This window comes from Emydura macquarii, unplaced genomic scaffold, assembly GCF_026122565.2.
Source record: "Emydura macquarii macquarii isolate MOO-44397 ecotype Brisbane River unplaced genomic scaffold, CSIRO-AGI_Emac_v2 contig_2473, whole genome shotgun sequence".
NCBI classification, from domain to species: Eukaryota; Metazoa; Chordata; order Testudines; family Chelidae; genus Emydura; species Emydura macquarii.
The window spans coordinates 19228736-19250531 of NW_027132610.1; the positions used below are offsets into that span (position 1 = coordinate 19228736).

At 45.4% G+C, this 21796-nt stretch overlaps 1 protein-coding gene across 2 annotated transcripts in view; it reads left to right on the forward strand.

Moving 5' to 3' along the window:
- The first annotated feature begins 3620 nt into the window (after positions 1-3620).
- EBPL (EBP like) overlaps positions 3621-21796 on the forward strand; it is a 58368-nt gene continuing 40192 nt past the window's right edge. For both annotated transcript variants that reach the window (XM_067563087.1, XM_067563086.1), the window contains exons 1-3: positions 3621-3832; positions 13116-13185; positions 15336-15474. In XM_067563087.1, coding sequence (XP_067419188.1) covers positions 3647-3832; positions 13116-13185; positions 15336-15474 — 395 coding nt within the window. In that variant the 5' untranslated portion in view covers positions 3621-3646. The remainder of the gene's footprint in view (positions 3833-13115; positions 13186-15335; positions 15475-21796) is intronic.

Sequence of the window (21796 nt, forward strand, 5' to 3'; positions counted from 1 at the left end):
GTAGATGTATATGCACTTGTTCGGCTCAACACCTGCCTAAAACTGCTGTGGCTATCATGGTATGGGCAGTGGTTGCCTAAGTATATACCCAGAGTTGGACAGGATTGTACATGTGTGGCTACAGTATATTGTCCTCCCATTATCCTACACCAAGCTCTCCATATTTCCACAAAACTAATGATGCCGCCTATTTATGAAAAAGAGGAAGTATTAGTAATACTTTGGGTGGTGACCTCTCTTCGGAAAGTACTGACGGTAATTCAGTGTATGCTAGAAGCCCTTCACTTTCGTTGGCTCTTGATGACCACCCTGCACAGAATTTGGTTAAGCAAGAAGTCTGCTTCTTGACCATGAGAGCAGTTTTATCTGATTCCAACTGAGTAGCAAAGATCAAACCTCTATGGCTCTACTGCCAGCTTTGCCCAATAGGGGCTTCAGCTATTGGAGTTCCTGGCCTTGAGGCAGTATTCTAGGTTTGTCACCCTGCACCCCTTTCTAATGACCTCAAGAGTCCATGCATCTTTAGCCTTAAGGAACCAGAAAGGTTTACCTTTCTGGGAAAGACACTTTTTTTGGTGAGGTGACAGGCATGCAGCAGTCGGTCTCTCCAAGCCTGCCTTGCACATGGTGGCCACACAGCTGCTTTACTGGGATGAAGGTACTAGCTGGGCTGCAGGGATACTTCAAAGGAGTAGTGGTCTTTGAAAAAGATGCATTGCAACAAGCTGAAACTCAGGTATCAAGAAGAGATGCATGTTCAGGGATTTCCTGAGCTGAAAAGCAGTTTGAGTCCAGCCAATATCCCAATTGGTTGGTTTGAAGAAATATGGATGTGAGCTGAATCCTCATCCATAGAAGGAATAATTTCCTTTTTACCTGGGAAAAATTTGGTCTCCTTTGGTTAAAGATGCATACCCCCAATTGGGGAGTTCAACCCAGAGTTTAGGGATTCCTTACTGATATTACCCTGTCGCTGCTACCTGAGAGTTTAGTGCTTCCTCACATCTCTGGTTGACTAAGAGACTCCATTCCATCATGGACAATTAACAGCCTCAGTTATTCAGGCTTTTGTCACGTCCCAGGTGGACTGCCTGGACATATCAGCCTTAGACAACTCCAAGTAGTACAAAAAAAACTGCTCTCTTCCCTCACAAGCCCATTAGTCCTCTCTGCTACTCTTTACATTGGCTTCCCATGAAATACCAGGTCAAATTCAAGATCTTGTTTCTTATCTTTAAGCTGCTTAGTGGTGTGGGGCCAAGATATCTACTAGATTGCTTACAGCCCAGGGTGGTCAAGTCTGCTCAGGCACAATGGAACTTTTTACCATATGGGTAAGTCTCTGCTAGTGCAGAGACTGTTTTCTCAGGGGTTGGTCTGAGACACGGAAATGAACTCCCCCCTAGGAACTGAGCATTGTCACAAATTTCACCACCTCCCACTCCAAGTACAAGGTGCATTTCTTTAGCCTGCCTTCTCTAACCCACACCTAGCTGTGTTTATGTTAAAAAACCTGCCAAATCAAAACACTATGTTGCACATGCAGGTCTCCCCCTGCAGAAAGGATGAGACTGAACTTTGGGTGACAGCTGTTCATTGTGGTCCTAGTAACACTAGTGCAAGGTTTTCAACAGTGATGAAAGTGGTATGTGAAATGATATACAACAGAACTAGGGCATCCCCCTGCATGTACTCCCTGTTCCCCATTGCATGCTGTTTATGGCCCTGATACCCAGCTGAAGGCACCCCTCATCAGACCTAGTTCATATCCATGTTGAATGCCAGATGCTTCATGTTTTGCAATCACTATTATAGTAGAAGGAGATGAAAGTCTAGAATGGTGATCTAGTACATATTTTCTGAAAGTGCCATTCCTTTACACTGGGATTTACAAGACTTGAGCAGATAAGACCAACACCACAGTCTTCTCTAATGTTTGGCCCTCTGTGTCTTGTGTTTCTACATCCAAGTTGGGTAGTGAGTAGACATGGTTCCTTCTAATTTAATTGCAGTGCCAGTCCTCTATCTTGATGAAGGCAGAGTGAGAGAAATTAATTTGTGCAATTTTTAACTCCAGGGTCAATGACACCTCATAAGACTTCTATACTGTCCTCTTGCATTTGGAAAACTGCTTTTGAGGGTAGTGTAATTCTTTTAGGGTCACCCTCTGCTCCCTAAAGTTATCTCCTACTAAAATGGCTTGAAAGGGCTCACCTACCGTCAGAGGCAAGGCCTCTGTCCTCAGGGGCATTAGGACAAAGTCTGTCAAGTTACTTTATTTACTTAATGTTAATACCCACTACCTGAATGGAACTTTCTAAACTCTCATCTCCCCGGCTCTGAGGAACTCACAGTCTAAGGACAGACACAAGGGAGATGGGGAAAGAGAACAAAAACAAGCAAATTATATACAAGTCCACTAGATTCACTTAAAGCAGCATGGTAGCTGTGGGTCTTTAAGGAGGACTTAAAAGTGGATAAGATAAGGACAGTGCAGACTCAAGGGTACCAAGAGCCAAGTGAAAAAATAACTTTAACAATGAAATGGCACTGTATCAAATGTAACAATTGGAGTATTCTACTGCACTATTGGGCCCTACAGACTACAAGGTCAGAAAGGACTATTCTGATAATCTAGTTTGACCTGCCCAATGCAGGTCCCAGAACTTCACCCACCCACAACTGTAATAGACCCCTAACCTAAGAATTTATATTACTCTAGGAGTCTACTACAATCTGGACTGGAGTATTTAGTTAACATGCAATCGTATTGTCCTTCTATTTAGTTAACGGAAAATAGAAGCATAAATTGATGGCAAACTTCTGTACAACTAATTAGGCACAGATGAAGAGCTAGTAGGATTATGACACAGAAGGTACCTATAAAATGAAACTTGCCCTGAGGTGAAGTGAGTTTTACTCTCTTTAAAACGTGGTACTGTTGGAGTCAGGATACTGGACTAAAAAGACCTGGGGTATGAGCAGGTAGGGCAATTCCTGTGTTTAATTAGATGTCCTAAAAGAAACATACTAGCTCAGTCACAAGCTGCTGGGCTCGAGGCAGGAAGTGCTGGAGGAATTTAGAGGGCCTATGTGGTGCAATTTCTGGGCACAGCCAAATTCAGTGTAAGGCTTGTGACTAGCACTGGGGGGAGAAGAGGCCTGTGTGTGATACACACAGCGGCCGGCTAGGCATGGCCACAACTGCAGCCTGGCTCGCTCTCTATCACCCTGTTGTCCTGTTTCAACATCCCCTTTCCCCCACACAGGAGCACGGTCTGGAGCCGCTCTGACTTGTTTCCTTTATGCGTGAGGCGGTGAGATTACCAAACCCACCCTGCACGAGCCTCCTGCGGACAGGTCGTGCCACCCCCATCCACCTCCCCACCCCCTGCCCGCGGCAGCTCCAGGGCCAATAATCCCCGTCTTTCTCTCGCAGGGCGGCCGGCCACTGTCGCAGGCTGGCAGTGAGTGAGTGAGTGACACACACACACACACACACACACACACACACCCCCCCGCGCCGCGCGCCCAGTTCTGTGTCAGCCCCCGTCAGCCCTCTGGGGCTGGGCCGGCCAGCTGCGGCGGGGTGGGTCGCTCGCTCGGCGGGGCGGGGCCGTGGCAGTGGCTGCAGAGTGAAGGCGGCATGGCCGGGCGCGGGGCCGCAGCTCCCCCGCTGCTCGGCGCGGCGGCGGCGGGCTCGTTGGCGGTGTGCGCGGCGCAGCTGGGCCTGGCCTGGGCGCTGGGCCGAAGGCTGGGCGGCGGCTGCTCGCCGGCGGACCGCTGGGTGCTGCGCTGGCTCTGCTACGACGCGCTGGTGCATTGCACGCTGGTGAGGCCGGGCCCGGGGCAGGCAGCGCTGGGGGACGGGCCGGAGGCAGCCTGGCCTGGGCAGAGGCAGGGAATGGCCGGGCCCATTGTCGGGCCGGTGCCAGACGCCAGTGCTGGGGGGGGCTGTTCTGGGGAGCGGGGCTGGTACGAAAAGGTGGCGGGGGGCGGGGACGCGGCTTCCCTTCCTCAGCCCAACACTCGCGGGTCTGCCCGGCCCCGGCGTGCACATTTTGCCAACTCTCCCCGCCCCAACCCGCAACCCAGACACCACACACCGCTGCTGCCCGCCCACCGTGCACCACCTGCTTCGCTGGCGCGCTACTCTCCCAGCACAGACGCTGCGTCCCACTGTTACCCCTCGGTGCCCGGCTGCTCCATGGTTCAACCGCAGGCACAGGCAGGAACTCCAGTTGTTGTCAGGGGGCCATTTCCTGCTGCATTAGTGGACGTATAAATCTGACCAGCCGAGGTAAGACTTTGGAGACGAGCGTGGTTTCCTGCTGGCCTCACGAGTCCTTCGTCTCTTGATTCATCGAGGCTGCAGGCAGGGCTCGGTCACTTGGACGTTCTGAAATGCTTCATTCTGCAGGAGCTGCGTCGATGTGCACATTCAGCGAGCTGCGCCACCCTGCACACATCTGTGTGTGGGAAACCTGCCGCAATCTTTTCTTCACAAGAAAATTAAGACCTTATGGTGTTGGTCAGACCTGTAGGCTGTGTCATCTTGTTATGGTGTTGTAGATTGCTCTGTCAGTTTTAAATCAAGGTCAGAATGATTTGTTTTATTGAGCAGAACTTATTGAGAACTCTGTTTTTTCTCCCAGTTCATCCAAAGAAAGGTTACTGCTTCACTTGGTATTATAGAGAAATCCCAATTCTTGTTGAAATTTAGAGAGTAGCGAAAACACTCAACTTAAACTAGTTCTATCTAGCCAAGCACTGGAAAAATCACTGTAAATTTGAGATTTGGACCACATATGTCCTTTTTAGTCAAACAGCCTTTCACTTTTCACTTGTTTCAGGAAATTAAAATGTTATATTCAGTTCTTTTCCCATGTCTGTGACATCAACGGAAGCGCACACAATCAGTTTCTCTCTGCTTCTGTGACACATCATGACTTGCATCACGAAGTCCTGAGGGACCCAGGAATCCAAGCATTGTGCAGTATCTTATGGATGTTGGGTCACTTCAACAAATGCATCTGCTCATAACGCACAACGATATCCTAATTTTCAAAAGTCTCACCGACTTCAGTGAGAGCTGGAGTTGCTCATCACCTGTGAAAATCAGACTGTAATGTGCAGGGCAACACTCCATTTAGTACTGTGGACGATGTTTACACAAAGTTCACACTTAGTGTTAGTGATGTGTAAAATACTGATAATCAACCATCAGCTGAAAAGTTTTCAGAATGATTTCAGTTGCTTTCACAGAACTTCATCTGTTAGTTCCAAAAAGTGGCTTTGATGTCATGGCAACATACTCCTTTAAGATTTGCTAGTGACAGGGTGAGGAAGTGCACAGATTGTAAGGTTTCTGCAGACAGCCAAAAAATGATTGAGCAATTTCTGAAGAATGTTCTCCATCCCTGTCAACTCACTTCAGATTATGAGCAGGCACGTGGGACATAAACAGATGAAGAATGTATATTTATGCAAGCCTGCACTGCATCTTTCTGTGCTTCCCTACAACCTGTGCTGGGGGATGAGGGGGGGAGCATGAGACTGGGCACTGCTCTGCCCGTCTCCATTTTCCCCACAGCCTGATGATGTTGACTCCCATCCCTTCCTCTCTTTTGCTCGGGGCTGAACTACTGCATGGGAGAGGTAGTCGGTAGAAGCCTGCAGTCTTCTCTGAGTTTCAGCTATCATAATCTATATGTCTTCTAGCTATCTGAGCACCTTCCACATTAATTAGATTGGCTATTTTTCTAAAAGATCTGCTCTAGGAATTATTTTGGGGAAGTTCTAAGGCCTGTGTTATACAGGAGGTCAGACTAGATAATCACAATCGTCCCTTCTCGCCTTGGAATCTATATTTACAACATCAACTGCTTCCCCAAGCTGAAATTTCTAGAACCCCAAAAAAGAAGGCAGACAGATTCTATAAAGTCCACTAGGGACTATGTTATTGCCAATCTTGATTTAAAAATTGTCTGTGATGGAGAATCCACCATGACCTTTGGTAAATGGTTAATTACTCTCACTGTTAAAAATGGATGCCTTATTTCTAGTCTGAATTTGTCTCTCTTCAACTTCCAGCCATTAGATCATATTATACTTTTCCCTGATAGATTGAAGAACCCATTATATATTTGTTCCCCATGAAGATACTTACAGACTGTAATCAAGTCATCTCTTAACCATCTCTTTGTTAACCTAAATATATTGAGTTCTTTGAGTCGATCACTATAAGGCATGTTTTCTAATCCTTCTTGTGGCTCTTCTGAACCCTCTCCAGTTTATCAGCATCTTTCTTGAACTGTGGAACACCAGAACTGGACACACTATTCCAGCAGCAGTTACACCAGTGCTAAATATAGAGCTAAAATAACCTCTCTACTTCCTACTTGAGATTCCCATGTTTATGCATCCCAGGATCGCATTATGTCACCTACAGAAACTCTTTTCTGTCCCTTCATTGTCTAGGAAGCATATCCTCAGCCCTCTCAAAAAGTCCAGTTAAACAGATGTGTCTGGCCACATGACCAAAAAGTCATCAAATTTGGGCTTTTTTGGACCAAGGGGAGGAGCAAGTTTCAGAGTCCTGAAGCCTTTACAGAGATCCGATCGGCATTTGGGGAGAGGAGGCTGTGCAGTCCCAGCTCCGCTCCAGCCGAAGGAACTTAGATACGTATGGTTTAATGTCTCATTTAATGGCGGAGAAGGGCTGTGAACGAGACATGCTGCAGTGTCGTGCAAAAATCAAGGAGCTGCGGCAGGGGTACCAAAAGGCTAGGGAGTCAAATCGTCGCTCTGGTGCTGAGCCAAAGACCTGCCGCTTCTATAAGGAGCTGGAAGCCATCCTCAGCGGCAACCCCACCTCCACCACCGAGAGACCTGTGGATACCTCCACAGGCCTGGAGGCAGCGGACACCGGACTCCACTCCAGTGAAGAAATCGTGGATGAGAAGGTCAGGTTGGAGGACGATGCAGAGCAGGGGACTGGGTCATTTGCTTACATGGTGAGCCAGGACCTCTTCTAGTCCCTGGAAGGTTTGAGCCAATCCCAGCTCTGATGTGAAGGATACAGGAGAGGGGAGCTTGGGTAAGTGATTTTTTTGAGCTGATGCTGCTGGGTTACATGAGGTAGAGCTGTCCTTTGCTTTGTTGCATTATACAGCTGGTTGAAGGGATAGAAAGGCACAAGAATAGCTGTGTTTGCATGTCCTTCCCATTCCCCTGTTCAGCGAGGCAGTGCAGCGGAAAAGTGTATTAATGCACACCAAGATTTCATGGGACTCCTCCAGAGAGATCTCTAGGAAACTTTCCTGGAGTTACTCGCCAGTCCTTTGCCGGAGATTCCTTGGCAGAGCTGCTGTGTTTCTTCCCCGGTTGTAGGAAACTCCTTGTGCAGGGACCAAAGCAGCACATAGGTGAGCAGCATAGGGACCTGGTTTGAAGCTGCTCGCATGGAAGAGGTGCTCCCTAGCATCCCTGCTTATTCTCAGGAGTGAGATATCGGCTTTTATGGCCGCCGCCTATGGAAAATGGTGGCATAATTTGAAATTTTGTCCCTATCAACCTGCATCAATACCCCGAACAACCACCCAGAATCTTTTCCCCAGCTTGAGTGGCTTCTCCCCCAGGCTCAACTCACCATGCCCTAGTTGACTGCCAAGCTGTGCGCTTGCCAGGGGATAGTGAAAGAGAGGTATTTTACAGTAATGTATCAGTGCTGTTATTGCACTCACAGTCATGCTTCTGTTCATTTTTATTGCGTTTCTTCAGATGTGCCCTTGAGGGGAAATGCCTCCACACCTGCTGAGTGCCTGTAGCTGATAAGAAAACGACCACGGAGAAGCAAAGAGGAGATATTCCAAGAACTCCTCCAGTCCTCTGAGACAGAAAACAAAGAAAAAAGGGCATAGAGACACACTGTGTCTGAAAATCAGAAAATTGATAGGCAGGAGAGGAGGGAAAACCAGGAGCGAGTGATAGCAGGTCAAAGTGAGCGCGTGATCAAAGCATACAGGAGCAAACGGAGCTGCTAAAGTCACTAATCAGACTGAATTCATGCGTGCTCACCCCCCTTGCAGCCAATACAGAACTGCTTTCCATGTACTCTTCAAACTCCACCCACACATTTTTACCAAACTCCTGGCCCATCTCGGTACCCTGTTCACTCCACCCCTTCAGACAACTTCCAGAACGATAGCTGGACTTACACCCATAGCTCATGCTGTCATAGCTCATGCTGTCCCTCACTGTTTTCTCCCCTCCAGCCCAGCATTTTGTGTATGCTGTGAATAATTGTTAGCTAATGGAAGACATACACTGTGAAGAATAAGGAATTTTTATTTGTCTCTTCCACATGGTGGTTGCACCTCACATTGATACACAGTGCAAGCTGGATAGCAATCACAGGCAACCCACATCTGTGCTCTATCTGGGGGGTGGGCAGGGGTGGTAACTTTTCACCCTTATCTTCACAAATTTTATGGAGCACACAGCAGACAGCTATAACCATGGGGATATTTTCCTCATTTAGGTCTAACCTGCCATAAAGGCACCACTAGCAATCTTTTAATCTCCCAAAAGCACATTCAATGGTCATTTGGCACCTGCTCAACCTGTTATTGAAGCGCTTCTTGCTGTTATCCAGGTTGTCTGTATGAGTCATGGCAGTAAGCTGGGTCTCCCAGGATCACTATGGGTATTTCAACATCCCCCATTGGAATCTTCTGGTCTGAAAGAAAGTACCCGATTGCAGCTTTCTGTACAGGCCGGTGTTCCCGAAGATGCATGCGTCATGCACCTTCCCTGACCAATCCGCGTTGATGTCAGTGAAGTGCACACAGTGATCCACAAGCGCTGGCAGTATCATAGAGAAGTACCCCTTTCTAATGATGCACTTTGTCGCAAGATGGTCCGGGGCCAAAATTGGGACGTGTGCCATCTATTGCCCTGTCACAGTTAGGGAATCCCATCGCTGTGAAGTCATCTACTATTTCACGCACATTTCCAAGACTCAGTCCTTTGTAGCAGAATGCGATTAATGGCCCTGCATGCTTGTGATAACATAGCTCCAGTGGTGGACTTCCTGACTCCAAACTGATTAGCGACTGACCAGTAGCAGTCTGGAATTGCCAGCTTTCACATGGTGATTGCATGCACTTCTCCACCAAGAGGGCAGCTCTGGTGTCCTTGCACCGTAGGGCAGGGGTGAGCTCCACACAGTTCCAGGAAGGTGGCTTTACACATTCAAAAGTTCTGCAGCCTCTGCTTGTCATCCCAGACCTGCATAACAATGCAATCCCACCACTCAGTGCTTGGTTCACATGCCCAAAAGTGGTAGTGCACCGTGTGCAGATACTCCATGAATGCAAACAGTAATCCAGTGTCGTTTGTTTGCACGGCACACAGCAGTTCAAGTGCCTTGGATTCCTGTTTCATTTGGGAGCTCATGATATACTGCATGACCAGCCGTGATGTGTTCAGAACACTGACAACACTGGAGAATAGTGCAGGATCCATCCTTTCAGATGGAGATGGCAGGTGCTCAGGAAATTGGAGCTGTTGAAAAATACCACGAAACGCAGTTGGAAACCTATGGAATGACGGGATGGAAATCACTGCATCATAGGACATTGAGCCTGCACCCATGTTGCACTGCGATCCTCACCGCCTTCCCACAACTCCTAGCAGCACAAGATGGCGAGTCGCTCAGTGAGATAGCTGCTCCCAGTGCACTGCTCTCACTGTCGATGCTAGAGCACCCACTGTGGACACACTTCGGTGACACGACGAGTACTGTGTGGACAGGCACAAGCATTGTAATTACAGCGCTTTTTGATCATTGCTGTAACTTGCATCACCAATCTTCCTAGTGTAGACAAGACCTTAGTAGAGAAGTCTGGCAGGAGAGACACAGAGCAGTCGGGGAGGTGGAGCAGGCTGCAGTAGCGAGCAACCCTGATAAGAGGGTGGGGTATGAACTTCCAGGGAGAGAGACCTGGCAGGTGTTCGGTGGAGGAACAGAGCAAGGGGAATTTTGAGACTTGAAAGGTCAAGCCTGAGGAGGGCAGAAGTTGGTTTAAGTTTGTATTTTTGGATTGGGATTTATTGGGGGATTCAGGAAGAGCGCCTTGTGAGTCCTGGCTTGGAAAAAAAGGGTGAACTTAGGCTTTGGGAGAGACCTCCTGAAAGGCTGCAGTAGGAAGAGTTCAGGGAGTCAGCAGAAGGAAGTTAGGTGGAATAGACCTTTGCTGGAACCCTCTGTAGTGGGAGGGCCTGGGTTCCCTACCAGCCACTGGTGAGGTGGCAGGAGGTCCCTGAGAAGGGGATAAGCTCAACTGAGAGCCCTGAGACGAGGGTATGAGGAGCATGAGGCTGAAGACCTTTTGTAAGGACATTGGACTATTGTTGGACTCTGTAATCCCAGAAGGGGTAGAACTAAAATGTGACTTGGCCAGAGGGCTAAGTTGCAAGAAGAGGCAGATCGCCACAGGACTGGAGCAACCATCACCCGGAAGTCCTAGAGGCAAAAGAGCAGTACATTATGCCCAACCACAAGAGGATGCACCAGCAGCGAGCCAACCATTCTACAATTGTGCTTTCCCGTTCTAATAATTGTATTACTTCTTGAGTTTTGCAATGTGACTTAGCAATACTAAAATGTCACTGACATAGCATTGGCTAAATATTTTTTCTATGTGGGTTTTAAAAACTATTAGGATGGCAAGGATGTAGGTTACTAATATATGCACAAGGGACTATTAATGCTTCATTTTAAGTAGAACGGTTTGCTTGATCTGTTTTCCTAATTGGCACAATACCTGCTTTAAAACGGTTACAACCTAACCTTTTGTTTTTTCTGGGATCCTTTTTTAAAATACAGTTTATTTTGTGTTCTTGTTCAGTTTTGTTAATGAAGGTGCAGCTGCGTCACAGAATTATATTTAAAGAACAGGGGTCCCTAAGAATAGGAACCTAAGATCAAGGGCTTTACCATGTCATCAGAGATCAAAGACCAGGTCTGTGAACTTTACTGACAGGATTTCTTATCATAAAGACTAAAATAAACAATCTAATCTAGGAATTTATATGGCCTCATCACTGTAGTATCTGAACACCTCTGCAGTATCTGAGTGTCCATCAAAAACATACTTAGTGATATATTTGAAATTTAATGAAATTATGCAAAAAACCCTCCGATGTTAAAGCTGAAAGTGGAATGATGAGAGTTTTATGCTTTTACCACAACAGTAGTTCAGCCATATTGTACCTGTCAGAGTTTTTGTCTTTGCTGTTTGATATATGGGTTTCCCTTTGCTGCTTTCCTATTTATGTTCAATATGGTTGGACAGAAGATTGGCCATAGAGTCAGAATGCTGCTTTGCCTTAGATTTGGTGACTTCCTGTTCTTTTGCCAATCCCTGTGACTCTCTTCCTGCCTTTCCCTCTCTGCAGCAGATGTATGAAGAAAAGTTGCTGATGCAGTTGTCCCTCTCCCTACCACTTTGTCATTCACTCCCCGTTCCTTGCAAGGGGGGTAGAAAAAATACTGGGCAAAGAGCTTGCAGGGTGGGAGTGGGGCCCAGAATGAAAAATTATGCATCACTTTCATTGCTGAGTTACAAATCCAATACATCTTTCCAAATCTGTCATGATGCAGCCATATGTGTTACGGGGTTGTTCTTCTTTGTTTGTTTGTGGTTTTTTGTTTTAGAACAGTCCTAATGATGGACTCTCACCTCTAGAAAACCTTTTTTACTCCAGCCCAGGTTGATAATTCCCTAAAGCTATTCTATGATGAAAGTTGTTCAGTGCCTTTTGAATGCAGAATGAATTGGTGATCTCACTGCAGTTCCTAGTAGACAGGTATCACAAAAATAAACACCTCATCAGAGTGGAAGGTAAATGAACTATCCTAGCATGTCTACAGGTGATCCCTCTAGAACAGGGTTGCAGCACGCTGGTACAGCTTTGCAGTGAAGCCTGCTCTTTTGGTGCCTGAGCTGTACTGCTCTGGGAAGAAATAGACACCTTCATCCTGAAGGGCTGCCAGTGTGGAACATTGCCCGACACTACATCTGACCGAACAGATCCCTCTTATCTCTTATTGGTGTTCTCTCCAGAGGTGGGGTGATGTGGCCTTCCCTGTTCTTGTAGTCATCGGTATGACGTCCCCGTAGAGCTTTTTAATATAAATACATTGGTACTAGTTCTAGTCACTGGATTTAGTTAGCCCTCGCCTGAATTGATTATTTTTAGAATTTACTCATGGGGTAACTTTTAAATTTTAACTAGAGTGAGATCATGCAGTAGTTCGTTTCCTTCAGGCTGTTAGTGCAGGGACAGAATTGAGAATAACTTTATATTTTCAGGGATATTTCACAGGCTGTCTGTCTCTTTGCTTTCACAGTCTTTGTTTCTCTTGCTTACTTATGCTGATCTCTGTTCTTCTCATCGGCTTTTCCTGATTTACTATTAAACATTCCTGGCTAACAGTTAACCATCTCTCCCCCTTTTGGTGCCACTGCACTCATGTCAGAGTTTTTCTCCTTCCCTCGCCAACTGAGTGCATACTTTGATGTTTTCTGAGTGAAAATGTGGTATAAGTGCAAGATTATATTCTAGTGGACTCTGGATCTTGGGAGAGTAGGTTTTGTAGCCTGTTCAAATTCACAATTTTAAATATCTTGGTTCTGATGTCAAATTTGCTGCACAGTCTCAATATATTTGCATGGGGGGCTCATGCTTATGAGGGAAAAGGAAAAGAAGTGTGACGAGGAGACCTAAATTAAGACAGTTGACACTTTACAGCTCAAAATAGTCTCTTTTTTTTTTTTTTTTTTTTTTTAACAGAGGTGTCTTTGGCACTAGTGGGTTACTTGAATGCATGCTGGCTGAGGTTATTGCATAAAATGCTTTGAAAGGCACATGCAGTACATGGTACTGCTAGGTGTTTGCACACAGGATTTCTGTGTTTATGAATAGTTTCCTTATCTAATCAATGACATTCCCAGAATGTCTTACATCATATTCTGAGTGCTAATATGGATATTCTCATGCTTCGGTGAAATTAGAACATATTTCTGTCTTGTTTTTCCCCCCACCAGGAGGGATCCTTTGTGTACCTGTCTTTAATAGGAACAGTGGCAATGTCAGACAACATATTTGCATCTCTGTGTAAGTATTGGTTTCATTTTATTGGGGCAGGAATATTTGTCAGGTGTGGAGTGCAGTGCAAGGAACTGTAGAGTGCATGCGCGGCCCCAACAGATACTGCTGGCTAAAGAATCCAATTTCGTGCTCATGGGTGCATGCATGCCAAGAGTGGAATCCATGTGGATTCACTCAAAGAAGAACAGCTGTTCATTTGTGTAGGAAAAGCTTTGAGGCACCAGAGCTTCCGGCTAGTTTATATCCAACATTTGATTTACTTTAGGCCCAGGTGGCAGTCTGCGGGAATGTCCCCTCTAGTCCAAATAATCTGTTGCCAAAAACAAAACCCAGTAGCTCTTCTGCCTTTGAGAAAGTAAGGAGGAAAAACAAGCATTACTGAGGTTTAATGCTATTATACCATAGCTTGTGAGTTTCCTCTGCAGTAAGTTTGTGCTTCTTGGGATGAAATATGAGTAACTAAAAATGCACTGCTGGAGCAGTTTCTTTGAAGAGACTAACTTATTTAGGCTGAGATACATTTGGTTATTAATGAGAATGACATAACTCTGATTTCATATCCCACCATGATGAAGTCTTAAAACGGACATTTTGGTAACTTAATGCATCTAATTTTCTTGACGTTTGTCCTTATTCTAAAGAAGTCTTGTTAGTTAAAATGGAGCATCTATAACCCATATCATAATAGAACTACAGAATGAAGTGATAACTTCAGTTTTTAATGTTTTTTTTTGATAAAGGGCCTGATCCTGTCAGTTTTATGCACCAAAAATGCATTGCTTAGAAAGGGAGTTCTGGGTGCACAGAGAACGCAAGACTGAGCATTACATGCAGTGTGAGACAGACAGGACTATGATAATTTTCTTTTTAAATTCCTTTATGCCTGGAGCATCTGTAGTATACTTCATAACAATCCCAAATATCATTGTGTCTTTGCAATGCTATTTTTGCAGACACCAGTCCACATTGCTAACAAACATACTATAACATGAACTGATAAATCAGAATAATTCTTTGCACTTCAGAAACTAACACAGACCTGTTGAGCCTTGCAAATCTGCAGATATCCACTTCATATCCACGGACCATGTTTCTGAATCACGGATCGGATGAGGATACAAATTTTGTTATCTGTGCAGGGCTCTACAAACCTGTATATCAAATAGCCTTAGTGAACCATTCAGTTCATACCAACTCAATACAGACTGTCAGCTATGGACAGCTCTCAGTACTACATGACTTTTGTTTCTTTAAATAGTGTCCTCTTCCCTCCTTGATGTCTTAGTGAGTTATGTCATTAAATATTGAATCCTATTTATTGAATATCTTTTCCATTAGGACAGTTTTTTTTATTAGAAAACTCCTGCATCTATCCACCTAGTACTCCTGTGGCCTTCATCACCATCGTGTCTGCCCCTTCAACTCTAGGGGAATTATTTCTGTCGGTTATGGTACCGTAACTGGATCTAGCTGTACAGACAAATATGTGCAGTCCATTTCCAGTTACTGCCTTATTTAAATGTAGATTCCTTATGGATGTAAATGAGAAAATGAGTCAAACTCTTCCCTCATTTAATATAGCTAGTAGGGATCTGTGGGTGTAACAGAACAGAATTTGGTTCTCCTTAGCTTGGAGCACTGTAAAATATAAGGTTAGTTTTAAGGTGTGTGGGGTGGAGAAATAGCTGAATTCTAGAAACTAATCTCCTCCAGAATTTGTCTAACCCCTATTATCCACGTTGGTTAATCAGCTTTTTTCCCCTCTTGTGTACTTTATCTGTTCTGTCTTTATTCCTAAAGTCTTTTTTTATCTAGTTTTCTGTTTTTCTTTTGTGTAGAAGTTACTTTATGAACATGGACACCCACATTTGGGGAAAAAATTCCTTTGAAAGAAATGATCAGTCACTTTAGCAAATAAACAGTGGTAATTGTATTTCTGAAGCATCTGTATGCTCACCTCAAACATCCTTTGATGAAGTAAAATTTTGAGTAACCTATGTCCCATTGGCTTTCGATGCGACTTAGGTGCTTTTGAAAATGTTACCCATAATCTTTCATCAATGCATTATGATTCAGAGGTGCCAGTATTGTCTGTTCTCACACCCACTAAGGAGTTACCTTCTAACTGTTCTAAACTGTTATGTTTAATTGTTTAGGGAAAGAATACGGAAGAGCAGATGCAAGGTGGCTTTATTCTGATCCAACCATTGTGTCTCTGGAAATATTAACTGTTGTCTTGGATGGGCTTCTAGCACTGATCCTCATTTATGCTATTATCAAAGATAAGTACTATCGGTAAGTGCTGTTAGAAATCAGACAATTACTTGGTGCAAAGCGCATGAACAGAATAGGTTCTTGCATCAATACGTTGGCTGGGAAAAGATGCTGTACTGTAGAAAACTAAGATCTGAAGTAACACTTGGGCTATTAGGCTGTCTTCAAGCTGCAGAAGTGTGGAACACAGGAGAATATTATGAGAGAGGACATTTGACTGTCCACCTTTGTATGCTGTGCAAAACGTTGCTTAATCTGTTTCCAGAGAGTATTTCAAGGATAGTTGTAACAGTGGACAGCCATGTCGTAGTAACTGTAAGGTCACTTTAGATCATCTGAGCCTCCACTCCGAAGTTGTAGCACCTGCATGGGTAGAGCCTACAGTCTCTCCATGAGTTGCTTTTGGTGATTTGAGATGATTGCATCATCAGGCAGGACAGCTCGCACTGCCTGGTGCCTCCTTTAGAGCAGAGGGTCTTTCACCCGTAGGAACATGCAGGCAGCAATTGTAACTCCTGGATCAAGAAAGAGATCCTAATTATTTAAATAATGTGCTATCTTTAAATAAATAAATAAAGCATTTACTCTTAGTCCCATGTGGACACAGCTAGAGGCAGGTGCAAAAATTTAAGTTACAAAGGAGAAGGATTGGTGGTTATAGTTTAACTTGCTATTATCAGTGTCTCAGTTCATAGCTGTTCCTTGGAGCTACCTGCTAATAGTAGCTTGAAAGTCAGTGATCTCAGTCAGAGGAGACTTTCTGCTTTTTGAAGAGAAATTCAGGCCTTTGGTCTTTTCAAATACCATCCCCTCTTGTGTGGGTACCTAGATCTATTAGTTTCACTATACTTTGGTTTGGGGTATGTGCAGTCTTGTCTTTCCTAGTTCCCCTCATGGGGGCCTGCAGGCATAGAAACTGGTAGTTCTTCGAGTGCACTGGTCCCTATGTGTATTCCACACATGGGTACATAGGCACTCCATGTTCTGGAGATAGAAGAATTTGTGAGCAGTGTCTATTGGTCCACTCCTGTGCCCTGGCGTTCCTCAAGCTCAGTACTGAGGATATAAAGGGAGGTACGGACTGACAGTCTCTCCAGTTTCTTCTGATCGCTGCATGGCCTGAGTTGGAATACTCTGTGTCTGAAGCCGCTCCATTGTCTTCTTACCTGTGAACAAATTGTTAATAGTTCTTAGAATTTTACTGTTTTTAGTGCTTTTTTGGTAGCTTTTTATAGTTAATATAGAGTAGTTTTTCCCCACCTCAGGAATCCTTCCTGCTATCCTCCTCCCCTTGCCACCAAAAGAAGGTCTGTGCCCAGAGTTCTGGGGTTTAAGAACTGTCTCCTGCCGCCATTCCTTTTCTGTCAGCAACAACCATCAATGCTGTCTTTACTGGCATGGGGAGGCTCACCTCTCTGCCAAGTGCGGCACCTGCTGCTCCTTCCCTATCTGAACCCAAAAGGGAGAAGAGCTTTAACTGAGGATGCGCCTCGTGGGAAAGCCATGAGACCCCAGTGAGATCCAGGCTGGGAGGACACTCCTGTACATCGGCCTCAATCTGCGAGCAGCATTCCTCTGAGCATGAGCTCTGGAGCAGAGGCCAGGTCTCACTGTCTGAGGCCTCTCATTAGAGTAAGGGACATGCTCACGGATACAAAACCAGATCCCATTCCAGATCTGCTTACGAAAGAAGGGATCCCTCCTTGACTCCTTTCAGATTGGGTGAGTCCTTGGGCTCAGGTCCTAAAGACTTAGGCCAGCCTAAACCTCCCAACCATCAGAATAAGTAGCACAGGAGCAAAGATCCATTAGTACCAACTCTGGTGCCAGCTAGCAAGCTGAAAGATCAGCATCCACTGGCACCAATCAACAGCTCCAGGCAAGAATAATTATTTTTGACAGTACTGGCCCAGCCCTGTAAGGATCTGCCAATCCCTGAGCATATGATGGATGTGCCAGATCTGTCTGCACCAACTACCTGAACACCATGCACTTCCAGTTAGTCTGAGATGTATACCTCTCTGGAGGATATCTTCGCTCTAACTTACGTTCAGTCTTCTCTTCTCTCGGATCTGGCCTTTATAAGTGATGTTTCAATACCAGAGGAGGAGGATCTGTCTCCTGCTTCATTCACAAGCCAGAGTCTCCATGTACTGGTACCAACAGCACTGCCAGTGGAGCTGGATCTGACCTTTTCATTGGCTGAATCCAACCTCCAAGATGAGCCTTCATCTCCACATAGAGAGGTTAATTTAATTTAAACTGTTTTGGACCTGTTGTCCACCCAGACGTGATTACCAGAGGGTCCACTGGTGCTCTGTGCCTTGGGGTTCACCCCCTCACCAGCCTTTGAACCATCATACTGGTCTGCATGGGATCCCTATGCACAGCACCCTGGTTCCGTGTGAGAGTCTCACTGACCCTCTTCCTCTAGACAACAGCAATCAGCCAGAGCATGTAGAAGAGGAAGATATTGAACTGGATTCACCAGTATGGCAGTATTGAAAGGTTTAGCCTCATCAGGTGAGGTGAAGGATATTCACCATCCCTGCCTGATGACCTGAAGCAATACCAAGAACTTTTGCAGAGAGTGGTGTCCAGTCTTATGAAGGTCCATGATACGCAGCACAAGCTCTTGGACATCCACTGGTCCCAATTGAGTGGACCTCCTGGTAAATGAGACCATCCTGGAACCAGCCAGAATTGTATGGCACACATTTGTGTCTTACACCCCTACCTCTAAAAGGGCTGAGAGACAATATTTTGTACCTGGAAAAGGGGCAGAATTTTTATTCGCTCACCCTGACCCCAATTCCCTAGTAGTTCAAGTAGCCTTGGAAGGGTCCAGGTAGGAAAACCCCATGACCAACCCTCCAATATCTTCTAGGGAGGAAGGTATTCTCATCTAGCAGCCTCCAGTTTAAAATCACTAAACACCAGGCCTATTAGCAAAGTATGATTTTTTGCGATCTACTTCTAATTCCTGAAATTTAAAGACAAACTTCCTCAGGAGGAGAGGGCCTAATTCCAAGCCCTCATCAACTAAGGTAAACTGGTAGTAAAGACCTTGCCTCAAGCTGCAGTAGATGCTGTGGCTATCACATCTGGAGCCATAGCAACTGCGATAGTCATGTGGCGTGAATCATAGCTTCAGTCTTTGAGGCTCCCTTGGGAGGTTCAGAATATCATTGGGAATCTGCCCTTTGAGTCTAACTTCTTTAATGAGAAGACTGAGGAGTTTTTACACTCATTAAGAGACTTACATTCCAGGACAACACTCTGCTCCCTGAGCATTTATACCCTGGCTCTGAAGAGGAAATACCATAAACAGGTATATGAGCCAAGGCCTCTTCCAAAGCTTTTCAACCATGCAAGCGCTAGAAGATGCAAAGATCCAAGGTATCCAGCTTCATTCACCTTGACATCAGCCACCCAACCCTATCCACCAACCAAGAGTTACTTTTTACAGGATACTCCAAAACTGTGATCCATCATTGATGCCATCCCCAGCTGCTCCCTGAACCTTTGATGGCAGCCACTTGAGGACTATAACAGACAAGTGACTACACCATTAAGTTTTTTCCTCTCTCCACCACAAAACCCCTTCCCAAGACCACTCTCACAAGGAGATTCTCCAACAGGAAGTGGACTCTTCTCAAACGAGGGGCTATAGAATGAGTGTCACCTCAGCAGCAAGGCAAAAGGTTATACTCCCAATATTTCATAGTTCCCAAGAAAAAGGGAGGATGAACATCCATTCTCAACTTGTGTTAACTGAATATTTTTATTTGCAAATTAAAATTCTACATGGTTATGTTGGCACCAGTAATTCCCTCCCTGGAAACAAACACCTGGTTTCCAGTTCTCTATATGAAAAATGCTTACTTTCAGGTGGACATTCACCCCTCCCACAGAAGATTCCTCTGATTTCTAGTAAGAAAGGAACACCTCCAGTTCAGAGTACTCCTGTTCGAGCTCGCAACAGTATCCAGGGCTTTCACAAAGGTCTGCTTCGTGGTGGCAGCACAGATCAGATGGAAAGGCCTACACTGTCTTCTCACACCTGGAGGAATGGCTCCACACAGGCAGATCTAGCCAGGAAGTTCAGCTGGCAATCTTATCTTTGCTCTACTTTCTGTCATCTTTGGGAATCTGTGGCAACATGGAGAAATCCACACTGACTCCCATACAGACCATAGACTTTATAGACCCGACCTCAGCAAGGGCCTACTTTCCTGTGGACAGATTACAAATTGTGAACAGTGTGACAAGGCAAATCACCTGCAGACCTCAAATTTGTCAAGGTGGCTTCCTGTACTTATGTAATGCTGCTTTCCAGGCTTCACCTCCATTGCCTATAGGCCTGGCTTTGCCCACTGAGACAACATGAATACCACGGTAACAGTTCCCGCCAATGTCATGGCTTCCCTCAATGGGTGAATGAACCCAGAACAAGTGTGCACCAGAGTGCCGTTCTTACCCCGCCGATAACCCAACGTGACCATAATCACATTATAAATCTTTATAGGTTGGGGAGCCGACATGGGCAACAGCATGACACAAGATATATGGATGCCTCAGGAGGTCAAAATGTATATCAATCATCTGGAGTCAAGAGCAGTCAGACAGGCCCACAATACATTTCTCCCTCTTATATGATCCTGTCATTTTTTGATAATGTCAGACAATATGACAGCTGTCTTCTACATAAACACGGAGGAGCAAAATCCCCAAAATGTAGAAGCAGTACACTTATGGATCTGCTGTATCCATCACGATCTCAGTGATGTACTTCCCTGGTGCACAAAACTCTCTGGCAGACAGTCTCAGCGGGCACTTCTCCACAGACCATGAGTGGGATATTCACAATTCAGTCCTAAACGAAACCTTCACTTAGTGAGGAACACCATCCTGGAACCTGTTTGCTTCCCAGACAAACAAGAAGTTTAACATATACTGCTCCAGAGCAGTACTAGCTCAAGACTTCAAGTGTGATGCCTTCTGCTGTCCTGAGGTGGTCTGTCCAGGTATTCCTTTCTTCCCATTTCACTGCTCCCCAGGTTCTGTGGAAAATTTGCCATGACAAAGCATGACTCAATCTTGTTGCACCCAACTGGCCCAGATAATTTTGGTTTCCAAATGTCGACCCAACCTCCCATCAGCATTCAATCCTTCCCACTTCTGCTGACTCAGGAGAACAGTGGGATCAGACATCTCAACCCAGACTCTCTGCATCTCACATCCTGGTATTTGGATGGATGTCAGATGATATCTGGAGCACTCATGTTCAAGCTCTTCTCAACCATAGCAGAAAACACTTGCCCAGAAAATACTATCTAGATAAATGGAAGCATTTCTCTACCTGGATGCAACAGAACTAATTATTTCCTGAGATAGCAGGTATTCATGCTATTCTAGACTACCTTGTCACTCTCAAGACGCCAGGACTTTCTGTTAGCTTACTTTGGGTCTACCCTTTGAACCATTGGCTACATGCTCAATGTCCCATCTGTCTGTGAAGGTTGCCTTCCCTGACGCGATCACATCAGCCAGGAGGTTGAGTGAACTGGCAGTACTCATAGCCAACCCGCCCTACACCGTGTTCTATAAGGAAAAGGTGTCCCTTTGTCTTCGCCCAAAATTCATCCCAAAGATAATCTCCGACTTCCATATAAATCGAGCCGTTCACTTACCAGTATTCTTTCCAAAACCTTATGCTTCCGATGAGGAGGGGAGACTTTTTCCTCCATGGAAAGTCAGACGAGCTTTAAGTTTTACCTACAAAGAACAAAACCAATTAGAAGAACGCCTGGACTATTCATCACTGTAGCTGAGTGATGATGACGACAAGCGTTATTTGCTCAAAAGCTGTCTAAGTGGATCTCTGGCTGCATCATCTTTGCTATTGGTTATCACAGACAGGATGAGTGCCCATTTCACTAGAGCACAGGCAACCTCAGTGGCATCCCTTTGAGAAGTACCTACACTGGACGTTTGTAGGGTGGCTACCAGGAGTTCCATCCACACCTTCATGAAGGATTACGCTTTAGTCCAAGCCTCTTCTGCAGACGCAGCCATTGGGACAGTGGTATTGCAGACATCTACACTGCCCACATTTTCGCATTCCCCTCCTGTTTGAATACTGCTTACCTCTGTCACTCACGTGGCATACACATAGGAGCGAGCACTTGAAGAAGGAAATGGAGGTTACTTCCCTGTAACTGGAGGTTCTTTGAGATGTTTGCATTCCACTACCTGCCCTCCATCCCCTCTGCTTCAGATCACATCTGGGTTTGCAGCAGAGAAGGAACTAGAGAAGTGTTCAGTCTGCACCTCCCCTTAT